Source organism: Cherax quadricarinatus, chromosome 44 (assembly GCF_038502225.1).
Source record: "Cherax quadricarinatus isolate ZL_2023a chromosome 44, ASM3850222v1, whole genome shotgun sequence".
NCBI lineage: Eukaryota > Metazoa > Arthropoda > Malacostraca > Decapoda > Parastacidae > Cherax > Cherax quadricarinatus.
This window is the reverse complement of record NC_091335.1, coordinates 11,884,082-11,902,033: the sequence shown is the minus strand read 5'-3', so window position 1 is coordinate 11,902,033 and position 17,952 is coordinate 11,884,082. Positions and strand designations below refer to the sequence as shown.

Below are 17,952 nucleotides of genomic sequence, written 5' to 3'. Positions count from 1 at the left end.
ACACATGACTTACCGAGGAAGAATTCTGTTCCACTTCCCCATGGAGATAAGACAAAATAAACAAGAACAAGAACTAGTAAGAAAATAGAAGAAAACCCAGAGGGGTGTATATATATATGCTTGTACATGTATGTGTGACCTAAGTGTAAGAAGAAGTAGCAAGACGTACCTGATATCTTGCATGTTCATGAGACAGACAACAGACACCAGCAATCCTACCATCATGTAAAATAATTGCAGGCTTCTGTTTTACATTCACTTGGCAGGACGGTAGTACCTCCCTGATCGGTTGTTGTCTACCAACCTACTATCTATGATTCATACTATTACCATACATAAAATAGCAAAATACCTACCATTTTATCTAACATTTGGGACTGTGTAGCATTACAAAAAACATGTGTCTTGCATCGCCGTCTTTCTGCAGGAGACTTCTTCCACATTTTGTTTCTAGCTCCTGCTCTTGGTCGTATCCAAATGCCTCTGCCTGGCCTGAAATGAATTAAGTTAATATAATCTACGTACAACAGCATAGAACATAATCTACATCTTTGTACCTCCCTTCCAAGTTTTGAGTTTTGAGTGGGCGATCACAAACGATTTTGCTCAAATGTTACAAAAGCAGTTATGTTCATTATTATTATTATTATTATTATTATTATTTTCAAGTGTAAGGAGTGCTACACCTGTAGTGTTCGTACAGCACCTAAGGGAACAGAATAATCAGACTACGCACTAAACCTGGAAAGGTCATGAAGTGCAAGGGAAATAGGAGGCAATCCAGTTTCATCCTAGAAGAGGAATGACTGGTCCAATTCACTGCATCAAGAACCCCTCACCAACATCAAGGCACCTCCCTTGAAAGTATGTACAGTACAGTATCTTCAAGTACAGACTTCTGTAGCAACAGCTTTGATAGTTATAAAAGTAAAGTAGTTATCATATAGTACCGTATATAAAAAAAATATCAAATCTTTTTAAATCCTTCAAGGAGGGTACCTTGATGCTGAAAGTCTCTTGATTTGAGGAAATAGAGTTGCCCTTCTTTTCCACAGCCCATATATAAATGACCCTTATGGGTTTGTGCTTCCTCACAAATAAATAATAATAATATCAGTGAGCTTCTATAAAATAGTTATAACCATAATTTTTAAAGGGGTGGACTGGTAAGCCAGCAGAAGGCATCTGTCAGATGACCAAAAGCTCCAGCTGTGGGTAATCACATGACTCAGGAAACGCGTCCTGTTTTCTGACAAACCTAATACCTACCTCCCTAAGTCAGCTTCTGGCAAAAAGAGTGACTGAGTGAATGACAGTGCGAATATTTTCCTCTTTGCAGGATCACCTTACCTTGGTGGGAGTTGGCCGATATTACGAATATAACAGCAGAAATAATAAATTTCTAATTTAATCTGAGTACAGTAACTAAATCTCTGTCTTTAAACTCAAATCAAGTTGTAATAAACAACTGTTGATGAATAAACAGAAAGGTGGATAAGGGGCTCGAATAGCAGTCCATAAACTGACAGTCCGACGCTCTACCATTCTGTATAATCTAGAAGGTACCCTAGAGTTTATTTCTAATAAAGGAAATAAGACAGATGGAATTTCAAATTAAGTATACAGTTCAAAGGAAATACTACAAACTAATTTGAAAATTTATAATTCAGGAGGGCCCTGCTTTATGGCGATTCACTAATACGGACATTTCAAATCACAACCCAAAATTTGTTTATATAGCTTCCTAATTTACTCTTATGGCATCCACATCTACTCTGTTTGTTTACATCTTCTGTGTAAGTAAGTTTATTCAAGTATACACAAAAACAGTTACAGATTATCATACATAGCAGCATGTGTATAGAGAACCTAGGATAACCCAAAAAAGCCACAGAAAGTAACAAATTTCCACTGGGGTCCTTTGTGAGCTCCACATCTCTCAATTGTGTCTGGAAACTTTCCAAAATTTTAAGTGTTTGAAAGTTACTGCATACTTTATACATACTTGTTTCTTCTTTCAACAAACCGGCCGTATCCCACCAAGGCAGGGTGGCCCAAAAATAAAAATGAAAGTTTCTCTTTTTAAATTTAGTATTTATACAGGAGAAGGGGTTACTAGCCCCTCGCTCCCAATTTATATGTATGTACTCTGATAATTGTACTTATGTCTACCTGTACCTAAATAAACTTACACACTGTGTTGGTATGCAGGTACACATTAAAATCACTAAGAGTGTCTCACTAGTGCTGAAGATGCAATATGGATAGCTGCAGTCAAGAATATACAAAAAAAATAAATAAATAAATAATAATAATAATTTTGATACATTTTCACTTAAGAAGTTCTTAAAAAAAAAAATACATTTTAGTTTACATAATACTAAAATTATTTTGTGAGTTAATAAGTCACAGTAGTAAGAAGGCCAAAATTATTAAATTACAAACATAAAGGAACATCCTAATATGAGATTAAAAGTGTTACATTTTAAGCAAAGTAATATTCACACTGTCCAAATTAATAAAACTTACCATGAAATTCTCTTAAAGCGGCAGATTACTGTTCTAACTGTCTTGCGCTTGCCTTTTCGCAAGGACCACTTGGTGACTGAGCGAGTCTGAGTTGTGCTGAGAGGTAGAGGAGGAGCTAAGAGATATTGTTGGCATTTTGGCATCCACACAGACGGCACTGTTCCTAATGGTGCTGTCAATCTGTAATATTAGCATACAATATTAACATATATACAAACTCAGTTCATGACTTGTCTCCAAACCTAAGAAAAGATATTCAGAAATTAAAAACGAAAATGAATCTTTGCTCCCTTTTGTGTATTTATGTTTATGCTCTATATACTGTAAGTATTCACTACAGTACTGGTTTTAGTTAGTTTAATATTTCTGTTATGGACTCCATACCCATCCTGTGGGTGGTAGTCAAAAGATTACAGAGGAACATAATGGGTCCAGCAGAGACTGGGCTGCAAAGTTCTGATAGTTAAACAAGTTACAGTGGTAATGAACTACTTACATGTTTATATCTGGTTACAACTGTAATGAGTTATTTATGCAGACATGAATTAGGTCAGTATCATCCAATAACATGCATTATTACTGTGATCCAGCATCACAAAGCAATAAATTCTTCTTCTAATATCTCTCTCCAAATATTAATTCAGCCACATGTTCTATACAGCACAAGCCAATCTATTCTAATTGCATTACACCAGATTTCAGTAAACTGTATCATTAATATATTCAAATTATTTTTGTTACTATCTTTAACAATAGTAAAGCAGTACTATTTTGGAGTATTTGCTCATTTTCCAATGCATTAAGTGTGAGAAGCAGGAATATGTTTAATACAGCAAAAACACTGCTTAGCACAATGCATTTTCCTTGATTTGTGTTCTCTAAGGAAGGTCTATGAGAAATTAGAAAAATGCAATCTGTTGTAAAAGTTTAAACACCACCATTATTATGCAATACTAGTCAGTGTGTTAGGGAAGGTTTTATTAAGGCAATCAATTCATAGCATATAATTTTCATTTTTACAATTATAGTAAGGAAACACATGATATTAGTACTCATATGGAGGGATATGTTGTGTATCTTTATACGTATATGCTTCTAAACTGTTGTATTCTGAGCACCTCTGCAAAAGCAGTGATAATGTGTGAGTGTGGTGAAAGTGTTGAATGATGATGAAAGTATTTTCTTTTTTGGGGATTTTCTTTCTTTTTTGGGTCACCCTGCCTCGGTGGGAGACAGCCGACTTGTTGAAAAAAAAAAAATATGTATTATATCATGGAAGACCCAGTAAAGTCAAACAATGGGCCCTATTCTACTAGATATTAAAGTTTTGTGCTAGTTTTGATTTACAGTACAAAAAACAAACATGGAAAGCTGCTGAATAATTAACCTGCCGAAGCCACTGAAGCAAGTGAAGTGCTTCGCCTGAATATTGAACTGGTAGAAATATTTAAAAAAATTAGAAGACTGCATTATTATTATTATTATTATTATAGTTAAGGGAAGCGTAAAACTCGTAGGGTCAATACAGTGCCTGGGAGTCAATCAGGTTTGATCCATGAAGGGAACAAGTGCAATTCCTTGGATCAGGAGCCCCTCACCAGCATGAAGGAATCTTCTTCAAGGGGATACAACTGCAAGAACCACAGACTTTCTATGGTAGATACTACATATGTAAAGTCTACAGTTATACAAGGCAAACAATAATATATATTTTTATTATATGCACAAGAAAGCACTAATCACACAATCATTCAGTGCCTGTGGAATGGGTGATTATAATATCTGATCCAAGCAAGGGGAGGGTAGCCCCAATGTCTTAGATTAAGAGCCCCTCACTGGCATCAAAAAATTCCTCTTGAAGGATGAATAATATATAGCAAAGTTAATTTTGGCAATTTTTTTTTTATGCAGTAATACAGTGCATGCTTTAGATTCACAAAAAAAAGTAAAATTAATAAGAAATACTAAAGATTTTAAATAACCTTACTTTGGAGCTGTTTTCAAAGCAAAGTTGCATGCCGTCACAGTTGCAGCACTGAGCTGCTGACAACTGAAGAGTCTTGAAGACAGGTTAGGTTTCTCTCCAACGATCGACTTCAGCACATTTCTAGCAACAACTGCCGGTCTTGAAGCAGCTAAAGCAACTCTGCTGCAAGATGACAGCAAAGACACTGATTGCATCAGCATCTGAAAAGTTAGCAATAAATATTTAATATTTTTTAAAAGGTAAATTATTATTATTACATATATTCATAAGTGCTATACCTATGAGAATTACACAGTGCTGTGGGTGGCACGTTGTTATTATAATCAACAAAGTGCTAAACCCGTAAGGGTCATACAGCAATGCTGTAGGTGATACAATGTTTGATCCAGAGAGGGGCAGGTCCTCCTTGGATCAAGAGCCCTTCACCAATATCAAGGCATTATTCCCCCCTCCCCCACCTTGAAGGGCAATATTAATTGAGAAAATCTGCCACCGAAGATAGTTAGGCATGCCTCGTTATCAATATTTAACATTATGGCTATAACTCAGGGTTTCAGTGGTTGCTAGAGCTAGTAGGTACCTGGGTGTTTGTTACCTCACACCTGCTGTCCCTGTCACCTAGCAGCAAGTAGGTGCCTGGTGTTAGTCGACTGTTGTGGGTTGCATCCTGGGGTACAACAATAACTTAAGTTGCCAGAAACACTCAACATAACCAGCGACTTTATAGTATGTCAGATATTATTATCCGTGGAGGAGCGCTAAATCCATAGGGATTATATTATTATTATTATAATTAAGGGGGAGCACTAAACCCGTAGTATTATGCAGCGCCTGTGGGGGGATGTGGAAGGTATATAGGCTTAATTCAGGGAACTGGAGCACAGATCTAATTCCCTAGATCAAGAGCCCCTCACCAGCATCAAGGAACCTTCCTTGAGGGGCATAGGGGTCATAGAGCGCCTCAAGGAATGGGAGGCATTCAACTTTGATCTAAGGGGAGCATAGTTCCAATTCCTTGGAACAAGAGCCCCTCACCTTCACCAAAGAACCTCCCTTGAGGGGGGTTTAAAATTACTTTGCATTTTTTTACACTGTAGTTCACGGAACACTGCCAAATCTTGCTGTACATTACTCTTCTCGGAGCAAATTACCAGGAACCCCATTTCATGTCCACCTTGCCACAGTTTAGCTGGCATCTATGACTCTTTTAAACAAAAATATTGACCCCGAGGCACAGAAATAAGCTATAATCCGAAATAATTTTTCCTATAAACACAACTACTGACCATATTGCTGGAGGTGTTAAGGGACACCAAAACTTAAATGCCTCATTGAACCTTCCTTCAAAATGAAAATGTTTATTTCCATCTGTAATCTTCTGACTACCTCCCACAGGATGGGTATGGGGTGCATAATTAAAGTAATTAAACTAAACTAAGTTGCAAAGCTTATAATATGTGGTTTACATATTAGAAAAAATATAAATTACAAAGATGGCCACTAGCATGCCTAGGCATGTCGGGCAGACTAATCCTAATTCTTACTCTATATTGACACAGGTTATGGAGCAGTACATTTTAATATACTTTATTGCAGACTGATATAAAAGTTTGATAACTGAAGTGATTAATTATATTTATAATAGTGAGGTAGTACAGCACAAATAATATTACAATTAGTAAATATAGTAATGGGAATGGTTTTGTCTTGGCATGGTACACTATTTCTATTAAAGAGTATCTTAGGCAAACTTAGGACAAACTTAAGATTTATTAGGCAATAGTTATATTAGGAATTTTATGTTTGCAGTCATTTGGATGAGTGTAAGTGTAAATTAAGGGTGATTACAGATAACGAGAGTAAGTCTGTCTTGTTTTGGATGTTTACCTGGAGAGGGTTTCCGGGGTCAACGCCCCCGCGGCCCGGTCTGAGACCAGGCCTCATGGTGGATCAGGGTCTGATCAACCAGGCTGTTACTCGTGGCACCCCTGCTTTTCATCGGGGGAATGTTGCATCTCCTGCCGAGTCTTTTGCTTTCATATGGAGTGATTTTCGTGTACAGATTTGGTAGCATTCCCTCCAGGAACTTCCAAGTGTATATTATCATGTATCTCTCTCTCCCTCCTGCGTTCGAGGAAATACAGATCAAGGACCTTCAACTATTCCCAGTAGTTTAGTGCCTTATCGTACTTATGTGGCCCGGTGGCTTGGTGGCTAAAGCTCCCGCTTCACACACGGAGGGCCCGGGTTCGATTCCCGGCTGGTGGAAACATTTCGACACGTTTCCTTACACCTATTGTCCTGTTCACCTAGCAGCAAATAGGTACCTGAGTGTTAGTCGACTGGTGTGGGTCGCATCCTGGGGGACAAGATTAAGGACCCCAATGGAAATAAGTTAAACAGTCCTCGATGACGCACTGACTTTCTTGGGTTATCCTGGGTGGCTAACCCTCCGGGGTTAAAAATCCGAAAATCTTATCTTATCTTATGTGTGCCGTGAAAGTTCTTTGTACACTCTCCAGGTGTGCGATGTCGCCAGCCTTGAAGGGGCCGCTAGTGTACAGCAGTATTTCAGCCTAGAGAGCACAAGCGATTTGATTTGTGGATTTTTTATATATAATTTCCTAAATGTAGAACATATAAATGAATAATACAATAATTGTGTAATAATATAAGATGCTGTTTGGACCCTTCGAGAAATTTTAAGTGGAAAGGGGCGGGGGGATGGAACAGCCAACAGAGACGCCATGTTGAATGTAGTGAACGAGCGTGGGTTAGAGTGGTGCTATTAATTCGGTGTCATCCGAGGACAAATTGGTGTATATCGGCCTCAGTTCGTAATTTAGAAATTGCTGACACGTTCCTGTTGAAGAACTGAGACAGAAAATTTTGCGGGATCGCAAGAATTGTGTCTGGAGAACGAAAATAGAGGACTTCAATGAATCTTTCCCAACAACACACCTTGGGTAAGTGCCTACCCTTAATATACAGTTTTTGTGTTGGCCATCGTAAATTCTAGCTACTAGGAGTTAGGTCTGTGCCATCGTAAATTCTAGCTACTAGGAGTTAGGTCTGTGCCATCGTAAATTCTAGCTACTAGGAGTTAGGTCTGTGGCATCGTAAATTCTAGCTACTAGGAGTTAGGTCTGTATAGCCCTTGTGGCTTAGCGCTTCTTTTTGATTATTATAGGAGTTAGGTTAGGGTGTGTTCCATCATCATTGTCTTCCAGCAATTGAATGATAAGTGATAATGCAAAGTTCTTTTCTAATAACACCATTGGATTATATGTATTAATAGTTATATTTTTGTGTATCCAGCAAGTAAACCGAAATAAAATACAGTTCACAACAATGAACCAGAGTAGCTGTTTTTAATGCTGTAATTATTAATTCAATGTTAGGTCCAACATTTTGTGAAAGAGGTGTAGAAGTGGGGAGTCGAAGGAGTGGCAGTTCTGTGACCTGCTCTGACTCAAGTCCCACTTACCTCACCCAAATTACTTGCAGGTAACAATTCAGGTGGTGTCTTGTAAACCTGCAGGTGATTTTCTACTAATAATAAATATAATAATATTTTCACAGATGTGTGCACGATACAAGAAAGAGAATAGGTGGTTTTCATATAGTTTGCTGATGATGGGGTGTGTTAGGGAGATAAAAAATTTTAACGGTAATTTTGATGATGGTTGAGTCTGCGGTTCTAGAGTTTTCAGGCAGGGAGTTCCAGATTTTAGTCCTTTTTATGTACATCAAATTTTTGTAAAGATTTAGCCGGACACGAGGAATGTTATAGAGATTTTTGTGTCTGGTATTGTGTCTATGGGTCCTGTTGGAACTATCAAGAAAGTGTTTTAGTTCAGGGTTAATATTAGAATTTATGGTTCTGCAAATGTAGGTTGCACAGTAGTAGGTGTTAGTGTTTTGTGCAGTGAATAAGTTTAGGTCTTTGAAGTGTGGGGGTGTGCGTTGTCTAGCATTGGATTGTGTGATAATTCTTACTACGGCTTTTTGTTGGGTTATTCTTGGTTTTACGGCATGGAGTCTAAAAGAGACCTTGTATTCCAGTGGTTGTTTAGTATTGTCTGTTAAGAGGAAGGTGATGTAGTGGTCAGTAGCGCTGTCCGTGATTGTCCCTGATTTAAGGGGAGCTAGTATATTAGTCCATATATGGTCAATTATGGTTGCACTTGTCTCAGAGACCATACAATAAGTGTCAGGGGCCCGAGACTGTTCAACTGCCTCCCAGCACACATAAGGGGGATTACCAACAGACCCCTGGCAGTCTTCAAGCTGGCACTGGACAAGCACCTAAAGTCAGTTCCGGATCAGCCGGGCTGTGGCTCGTACGTTGGTTTGCGTGCAGCCAGCAGCAACAGCCTGGTTGATCAGGCTCTGATCCACCAGGAGGCCAGGTCACAGACCGGGCCGCGGGGGCGTTGACCCCCGGAACTCTCTCCAGGTAAACTCCAGGTCAGCCTGGTTGGTTTTGTTATAGCTGGTATGAGTAGTGTGTGGCTGGTCATCTGTTAGACCAAGGTTAATGTTGAAGTCTCCAGCTTGGAGAAGGTGGTGCTTGTTCATTTGATTATTTGTTATTAGTGTCTTTAATTTATCGCTAAAATTTGGGATGTTTGTATGAGGCATCCGGTAAATGGTACCGATTGTTGTAGGAGTCTTAAGGTTTTTTCTAGTAAAATTTGCAAAAATATATTCGAAGATTGAGACACTTATGCAGCATATGGGAATCTTTATTCAGGAAACGTTTCGCCACACAGTGGCTTCATCAGTCCAATACAAAGAGGAAGGCGTAAGGAGAGGAGGAGAATGAGGTAATCAGTCCCTCAACCTGGAGTCGATGTGTTCAGTCCATCAATCAGTCCATCCATCATTCTACAAGATTGATGGACTGAACACATCGACTCCAGGTTGAGGGACTGATTACCTCATTCTCCTCCTCTCCTTACGCCTTCCTCTTTGTATTGGACTGATGAAGCCACTGTGTGGCGAAACGTTTCCTGAATAAAGATTCCCATATGCTGCATAAGTGTCTCAATCTTCAACTTGTCGGTTTTTCAAACCATTCATCACAAAAATATATTCTCCATATTTATCACTATAGTAAGTGGTGTTATAACATGATAGTTCATTAGAGTAAGAAGGCAATACCACCCCCAACTTGGTATGGTCTGCAGATGTGGGATGTGGATTGCTGTGTATCCTGGCAGTGAGTATATATCTATTGTGTCCTGTTTAAGCCAGGTTTCAGTGAGAATAATACAGAAGATGGTTGTTTTTAGGGACTCAAGGAGTGCCAGGAGGTCATCATAGTGTTTACTTAGGGACCTAATATTGTAACGGAGATCTGTAATATTTCTGGCATTGCTTAAAACAGTTCTGGCTTGTGATGCTGTATAAAAGAGGCAGTTACTATCAATTAAATTTTGATTGGGAGTTAGATTATATAGATTTAGGTCTGGGTCGACGTGATCATTCAGCATTTAGGTTAAATGGTAATTATTTATATTATTTATAGTGCTGAGCTCCAGTAATGATATCTGTGGAAAATACTGTATATATTTTCCAGAAATACAGTAGTTATATGTAAATAGATGGCCATACTGCATTTACAAGAATTATATTATGGAAAATGGGAAACTGGACCTGGGCCTGCGCAGACAAGAGTCGCCATTTTGTTTGAATTGGACACTAACGGTAGTGTATAATGGGAAGAATTTTTCGTGCTCTGGAGGTTAAAATTGGGTTGACACCTCTCAAATAGGAGGCGAAATTGTTGGATGTGCATTCCTGCATAACTTGAGATATCAGGCGACAGGACAGGACAACTCCAGGAACCTCAGATAAGTTTGTTATGTTTAACTCTGGCCAGTGTTATTTTCATAGATAAGACAGTGAGGTTTTCTGAGTATGATACACATGAATCTCCAGTCAAATTGGTGAGTGTTATGATTAAGATATATTCTCCTGTTATATAAATGTGTGTATATATATATAATTCTTTATTAATTTAATATGCAGTCCACAAATTTATATATTTACCAGCATTCTTGGTGTATGTATATTTCATTTATAATTAATAGGTCCAGAGCAACTTGTGGATATGTCAGTGGTAGGTATCGAAGGGGAACATTTTTTGCGACCTAGGTGTCCAAAATTCCTACTTGTCTATGTAACACTGATAAATAATAATTATCTTTGTTATTTACTGTTATGTACATAATGAGTTACATGCAGATAAATGTAATTTTCCACAATATCTGTGTATCTAATGTATGTTGGTCAAGTATAGTGTAAAAACTAATAAACATAATGAACCTAAGTGTTGACTATGTATTAAGCTATTAATGAACTAGAGCATTAAATATGTATGAAGCTAATAATGTAGCACCAGACTATGACTTGTAATTGCACTAAAGGTAACATAAGTTGTTTACAAGGGATAGCAGAATATAATGTGCACAGTTCTAAATTAAAGACTATATGGGTTTTAGCAGTGATATGACAGTAAGATGGTAAACAATAGATATTAATAAATTGTAAATGGGAATATTTGGCAACAACAGATGTAAAAAAAATAAAATAAAATAAAATTGTAACAACAGATAATAAGAAAATTATAAATGGTAGAAATATGGCAGTGATAAATAAGGTAAAATACAAATATGCAAAAAAGTAGAAGTAATAAAGAGTAATAATAAAAAGATCTTGTAGTGATTAAAAAAACTGATTGAAGAATTAAGACAGTTGATAGCTGTGAGATAAGCAAATGTAGTAGTAGGAATATACAAAAGTGAAATATAAAAGTAACAAAAGTAGTACGAGGGTATTAGAATTTGAAAAAAAAATTTTTATGGCCGAGTATAGCGGTTACAGTGGTTCATAATACTACTTGTGGACGGTGGATATATGCTGCACCTTACTCTGAGTCAGTTAAACCAGCATCAATTAGGACTTCTTTTGGTTCGTATTCCGTAGAGATGAAGTCCCTCTTCCCAGTGGGCTCTTTCCTAACTGCGATTTTACCGACCCTCACAAAGCACTGATGGATGTTTTGGTTGTGGCGTAATTTTCTTAGTCGATAAAGGAGGTTTTGTCTTGTTTTGGTAAGGGACTCGTTAACATGTACCTCAGATTTCATAGATATGGAACAATATGTTTGCTTAAATCTGGGCGGGAACTGGTGAAGAAATAAAACTTCCTCCGGGAAGAGAAACTAGAACAGTGTGTTTACAAGGTAGAACCACCTTGACTGAACCTTTCAGTGCCAAACAACACCCACCTGAGATAAGAATAACAGGCTTTTTTGTGTCCTCCAGGTGTAGGAGGGCTGAGAAAAGGTTGAATATAATAATATCGTTATTTCTACAAGTACATGTACATGAACTTAAGTTAAATGACTCTTACAGGAACCAGGAGAGACAGGAGGAGGTTAAAGCTATTAATTCAAAATATTTCTTTTCATATGCCAAAAACAAGGCAAATACCACATCTAGTATCGGGCCTTTACTCAGACAGGATGGGACTTACACAGATGACAACAAGGAAATGAGTGAAATATTGAAATCCCAGTACGACTCTGTGTTGAGTGAACCACTAATCGGTCTGAGGATCGACGACCCAAATGATTTCTTCATGAATGAGCCTCAAAACTCCATTAATGTATGCCAGATTTCCGACATTACCCTAACTCCGATAGACTTCGAAAAAGCCATTGACAACATGCCCATGCAATCAGCCCCGGGCCTAGACTCGTGGAACTCTGTTTTCATTAAGAACTGCAAGAAACCCCCTCGCATGCCCTAAGTACACTATGGAGGAGGAGCTTGGACATGGGTGAAATTCCAGTCACTTAAAATGACGGATATAGCCCCACTCCATAAAGGTGGCAGCAAAGCATTAGCGAAGAACTATAGACCAATAGCTCTGACGTCCCACATCATAAAAATCTTTGAAAGAGTGCTAAGAAGCAGGATTGCAAATCACCTGGATTCCCAAAATCTGCACAATCCAGGGCAACATGGGTTCAGGGCAGGTCGCTCCTGCCTCTCACAACTACTGGATCACTATGATATGGCCTTGGATGCACTGGAAGAAAATCAGAATGCAGATGTAATATACAGACTTTGCAAAAGCATTTGACAAATGCGATCATGGCGTAATAGCGTATAAAATACGTGCTAAAGGAATAACTGGGAAAGTGGGGAGATGGATCTTCAACTTCCTAACAAATCAAACACAAAGAGTAGTGGTCAACAGAGTTAAATCGGAGGCTGCCATAGTGAAGAGCTCTGTTCCACAAGGCACAGTACTCGCCCCCATCTTATTCCTCATCCTCATATCAGACATAGACAGAGATATACATCATAGCACCGTATCATCCTTTGCGGATGATACTAGGATCTGCATGAGGCTGTCATCTGTTGAGGACGCGGTTAACCTCCAAGAAGATATAAACAAAGTTTTCCAGTGGGCAACGGTAAACAATATGATGTTCAATGAGGACAAATTCCAACTACTCCGTTATGGAAAACTGGAGGAGATAATAACTAAAACAGAGTATACTACAGACTCTGGCCATACAATAGAGCGGAAAAATAATGTAAGGGACCTGGGAGTAGTAATGTCTGAGGATCTCACTTTCAAGGATCACAACAGTGCCACGATCGCACGTGCAAAAATGATAGGATGGATAATGAGAACGTTCAAAACGAGAGATGCCAAGCCAATGATGATCCTTTTCAATCACTTGTTCTCTCTAGGCTGGAATACTGCTGTACATTAACATCTCCATTCAAAGCAGGTGAAATCGCAGATCTATAGAGTGTACAAAGATCCTTTACTGCACGTATAAGTTCTGTCAAGCACCTTAACTACTGGGAACGCTTGGAAGCACTTGACTTGTACTCGTTGGAACGCAGGAGGGAGATATATATCATAATCTACACTTGGAAAATCTTGGAAGGAATGGTCCCAAATCTGCACACAGAAATCACTCCCTACGAAAGTAAAAGACTGGGCAGACGATGCAAAATGCCCCCAATAAAAAGTAGGGGCGCCATTGGTACACTAAGGGAAAACACCGTAAGTGTCCGGGGCCCAAGACTGTTCAACAGCCTCCCATCAAGCATTAAGGGAATTGCCAATAAACCCCTGGCTGCCTTCAAGAGAGAGCTGGACAGATACCAAAAGTCAGTGCCGGATCAGCCGGGCTGTGGCTCGTACGTTGGACTGCGTGCGGCCAGCAGTAACAGCCTAGTTGATCAGGCCCTGATCCATCGGGAAGCCTGGTCATGGACCGGGCCGCGGGGGCGTTGATCCCCGGAATAACCTCCAGGTACAAGGTATACAGGCCTGGCTGACATCAGTGACATACTACTATATAGAAAGCCGCTTGTTATGCAGAGCATTTCGGGCAAATTAGGTCAGTTTTGTCTTGGGATGCGACCCACACCAGTCGACTGACACCCAGGTACCCATTTTACTGATGGGTGAATATAAACAACCGGTGTAAGGGGACACGCCCAGTGTTTCAACCCTTGCCGGGAATCGAACCCAAACACTCACCGTGTGAAGCGAGAGCTCTTGCCACCAGGCCACGGGCCTTTGAGGTGCTGAATGAAGGGGTTGAGTATGAGGTCGAGTGATAGGTTGAATGATAAGTTGAGTGAGAGGTTGAATGATTAGATGAATGAGGGGTTGAATGATTGGATGAATGAGTCTGAATGAGGGATTGAATGATCGTTTGAATGAGGGATTGAATGATCGTTTGAATGAGGAATTGAATGAAGGATTGGATGAATGAAAAGTTGTATGACAGGTTGAACGAGAAGTCAGCTCACCATATTGTTAACGCTGGTGTTGTATAATGTCACAAGAACCCCAAGGAAATATACCATTGACTTGAACGAGAAGTCAGCTCACCATATTGTTAACGCTGGTGTTGTATAATGTCACAAGAACCCCAAGGAAATATACCATTGACCTTTTTTTTTGTTTTCGTGGGTAATTTACACACTATAGTTACTATGTATGATAATTACAACCACCTAAATTTACGTCACCTGTACTTACGTGTAATTTACACTATGTATGACAACTGTACTTATGTGTACCTTACTACGGTCTACGGCATATTGAACCCTAGTTCCCGGGAGTCTAGGAATAAGGTATTGACCTGATAGTGGCTGGATTTGAAAAATAAATAGATAAAAAATATTATCTGTGAATCTGTGAATTACAAATAATCCGCACTAGGAGACAAACTTGCGACGATGTTTCGGTCCGGCTGGGACCGAAGCGTCGTCACAAGTTTCAGTTATTGAAGTGCAGGCTGTTTGTGTTTTGTTCCAGTCAAGGTATTGTGCCTTTTTATTCTTGAATCTCTTACCTTCCGTTTTCTTTGACAGTGCTGTGGTCTGCTGGCTGGACTTCTCCATCTTTCCCATCTTTTTATCTACCACTCCTACCAGCCTCATCTGCCTGGGGACAATTGGTCCCAGAAGATGAGGAGGTACTTGTACCTTCTCCCATGGGAGACATAGGTCTCAAACACTCCCAAGACAGGGAGCCAAGGCCGGGTCACCATCTGGAAAAGACCCGGGCCGGGAGAGTACCGGCAAATCAAGGAGGAGGGAGTAGGCCTGAGATTTGCAAGTTTATTCAGGTATAAACAGTTAGACTGTTTATCATACATAGCAGCATATATATAGAGAACCTAAGATAACCCAAAAAAAGTCAGACAAAGTTACTTATTTCCATTGGAGTTCCTGAATATCTTATTATTTAAGGCTTAGCTGTAAGATGCAAATCCAATAATCTTAATTTTTAAATGGGTGAACTGATAAGACAGAGGAAGGCCTCGGTCAGATGACCAAAAGCTCCAGTGGCGGGTCATCATATGACCAAGACCCGCGTCGGGAAGCACCTGTCCTGTTTCCTGACGAATCTTACCTAACCTAACCTGTAAGATACAATAGAAATCAGTCATGATTATAACCTTAAATCAGTTACAGTAAAAAGAAATACACTAGGAACAAAGTGAACTGAGTTTATTTACACGAACATTAAACCGAGAAAATAAGTTTGCAATTATAGGTACACGAATGTTAACTTTACAAGAAATCACTCTCCTCCCTTTATGTACCTTCATTCATTAGGTACCTTTTATCTCTCTTCCTGAACTAGTTCGTGCTAGAATTACTCTTGACATGTTCAGGCAATCCGTTCCATTCTTTTATTTTTGTATAATAAAAGGTGTTTGAGGCCTGACCACCTATTGTAGATACTACAAAATCGCCATACTGGCTGTGGTTCCTAAACTTGACAAACTCCGCAGCAAGATATTATGGACACTGTAAGCAATTTTATAACGATTTAACTTCAGCTGTCTTCATCATTCAGCACATCCAGTTGTAATTCATCCTGGCTTACATGTTCTCTAGGACACAGGTCCAGGATGACTCCCACTATTTTGTTCTGGGTGATTTGTAATCTCTCATTTCGTTTTGTTAAAGTAGAACAAGAATATATCGTATAAGAGCTAGACATAGGGTCCTGCGAGCCTCAGTAGGTAGACTCTGCGACTGTCTGTAGAAGAACCTTAGCCTGGCATTCGTATTTTTTACTATATTGTTTATTATCAATTCTCCTGACATGCTTGGGTCGAAGAGAATTCGAAGATACTTCGCTGAAGATAATGAAGCGATGGGTTCCCCATTACACTGGATGTTTAAAAGTATTTACCGTTTTCAGTTTACTTATCGTGCCAGAGAGTATGGCGTCCGTTTTCCCGAAGTATAGCGATAGTTTGTTGTCTGTTAACCATTTGCTGCAGGACACTAGTTCCAGTGATAGCACATTAGCTGTATCTTGTGGATCTTGGCTCGAGAGTAGCTCGGCCACCGATGGCCTGGAGGAATGTGCACATAATGTGCCTCTGTAATCCTTTGACTACCGCCCAGAGGATGGGTATGGGGTGCATAATAAAACTCTCAAGCTAACGCTATAATACCGTGGCGGATGGCCGGGTCATGACTCCGCGTGGCGGGGAGAGGAAGAGACAGGAGCAGCTCGTAAAGATGGCATCACCAGGGACACGGACCCTTCCAAGGACCAAACTGATAGTTTAAAGGGACACGTAAGCATACACTAGCACGTATTTATTATAAAACATTTCTCGGTTCTGGGACCTTGATCGTTTTCTGATATACATGTCCTAGTGTGTTCTCAAATGTCTTCATAAGCCACTTGTCTTCAAGAGGAAGCTGAACAGGTATAATCACCAGGTGCCAGATCAACCAGGCTGTGATGGACATGTGCGTCAGCGGGCCACCAGCAGCAACAGTCTGGTTGACCATGCAAGCACCAGACGAGCCTGGCCCATGGCCGGGCTCCAGGAGTAGAAAAAACCTCAGAACTCAAAAGATCTATTACCAAGGACCAAACCGGGTTCTGAAATAGGTTTTAGGGGTGAGTGACGACATGAATGTAGGACTGAGAGTCAGTAAAGTGAATCAGTGTCTGTGAAGACTATTCGTTTATCCCTGATTTCGTATTCTCACTACTTGCTGTTTAGTAATCAACGATGTGAATGCAGTATGACACAGGTTAACCTAGCAGTAAATAGGTAACTCGAGTATTTATAGCTGGAAGGTGTTCCGGGTGTCAACGCCTCCGCGGCCCCGTCCCTGACCATGACCGCGTTACTCACAAAATAGTAATAACACGATTGCGAACAAACCACGGAACGAATGGGGTTGGAACCTACTGGCCTTGTGTTTTACAACTCACTCGTCATAGGTTCAAATTCTATCCGTTCCGTGTTTTTTTTTTATAACAATGTTTGTTTGCTGTGATTAATATTTCGTGTAGGGATGTAACAATGCCTAGTGTAGTCTGTTAATGACCTAGTGTGACGTCTGTAATCCTGTTGTTTCCTTGTGTGCTGTTGGTCACAGCATGAACACGAGGCACACAATAACCCAGCCGCTCAGAAGGTACTACTAAATTGTGGTGGGTGGCATCCTGGGTGACGACCTCATGGGTTACTAACCTTAATTATTCGGCCTTTTTTTTTTTCTTCTGCTTTAGCATGACCGCTTCCGCCGCTGTCACCACTATTATCACCACGGCTGTTACCACCGCTGTCACCACTATTATCACCACGGCTGTCGCCACTTTTATCACCACGGCTGTTACCACCGCTGTCACCACTATTATCACCACGGCTGTTACCACCGCTGTCACCACTATTATCACCACGGCTGTTACCACTGCTGTCACCACTATTATCACCACGGCTGTTACCACCGCTGTCACCACTTTTATCACCACGGCTGTTACCACCGCTGTCACCACATTATCACCACGGCTGTTACCACCGCTGTCACCACTATTATCACCACGGCTGTTACCACCGC

General features: G+C 39.9%; 1 protein-coding gene across 5 annotated transcripts; it reads right to left on the bottom strand.

Annotated features, from left to right (window-relative positions):
- Positions 1–356: 356 nt before the first annotated feature.
- On the bottom strand, positions 357–5,898 carry mRpL35 (mitochondrial ribosomal protein L35; the record flags this gene model as incomplete). 5 transcript variants are annotated; one of them, XM_070094095.1, is given in 4 exon segments in its annotated part: positions 357–492; positions 2,530–2,709; positions 4,517–4,716; positions 5,803–5,898. In XM_070094095.1, coding segments are annotated over 4 exon segments (519 nt in total), but the record flags the coding sequence as incomplete, so codon positions are not given.
- Between the last annotated feature and the right edge of the window lie 12,054 nt (positions 5,899–17,952).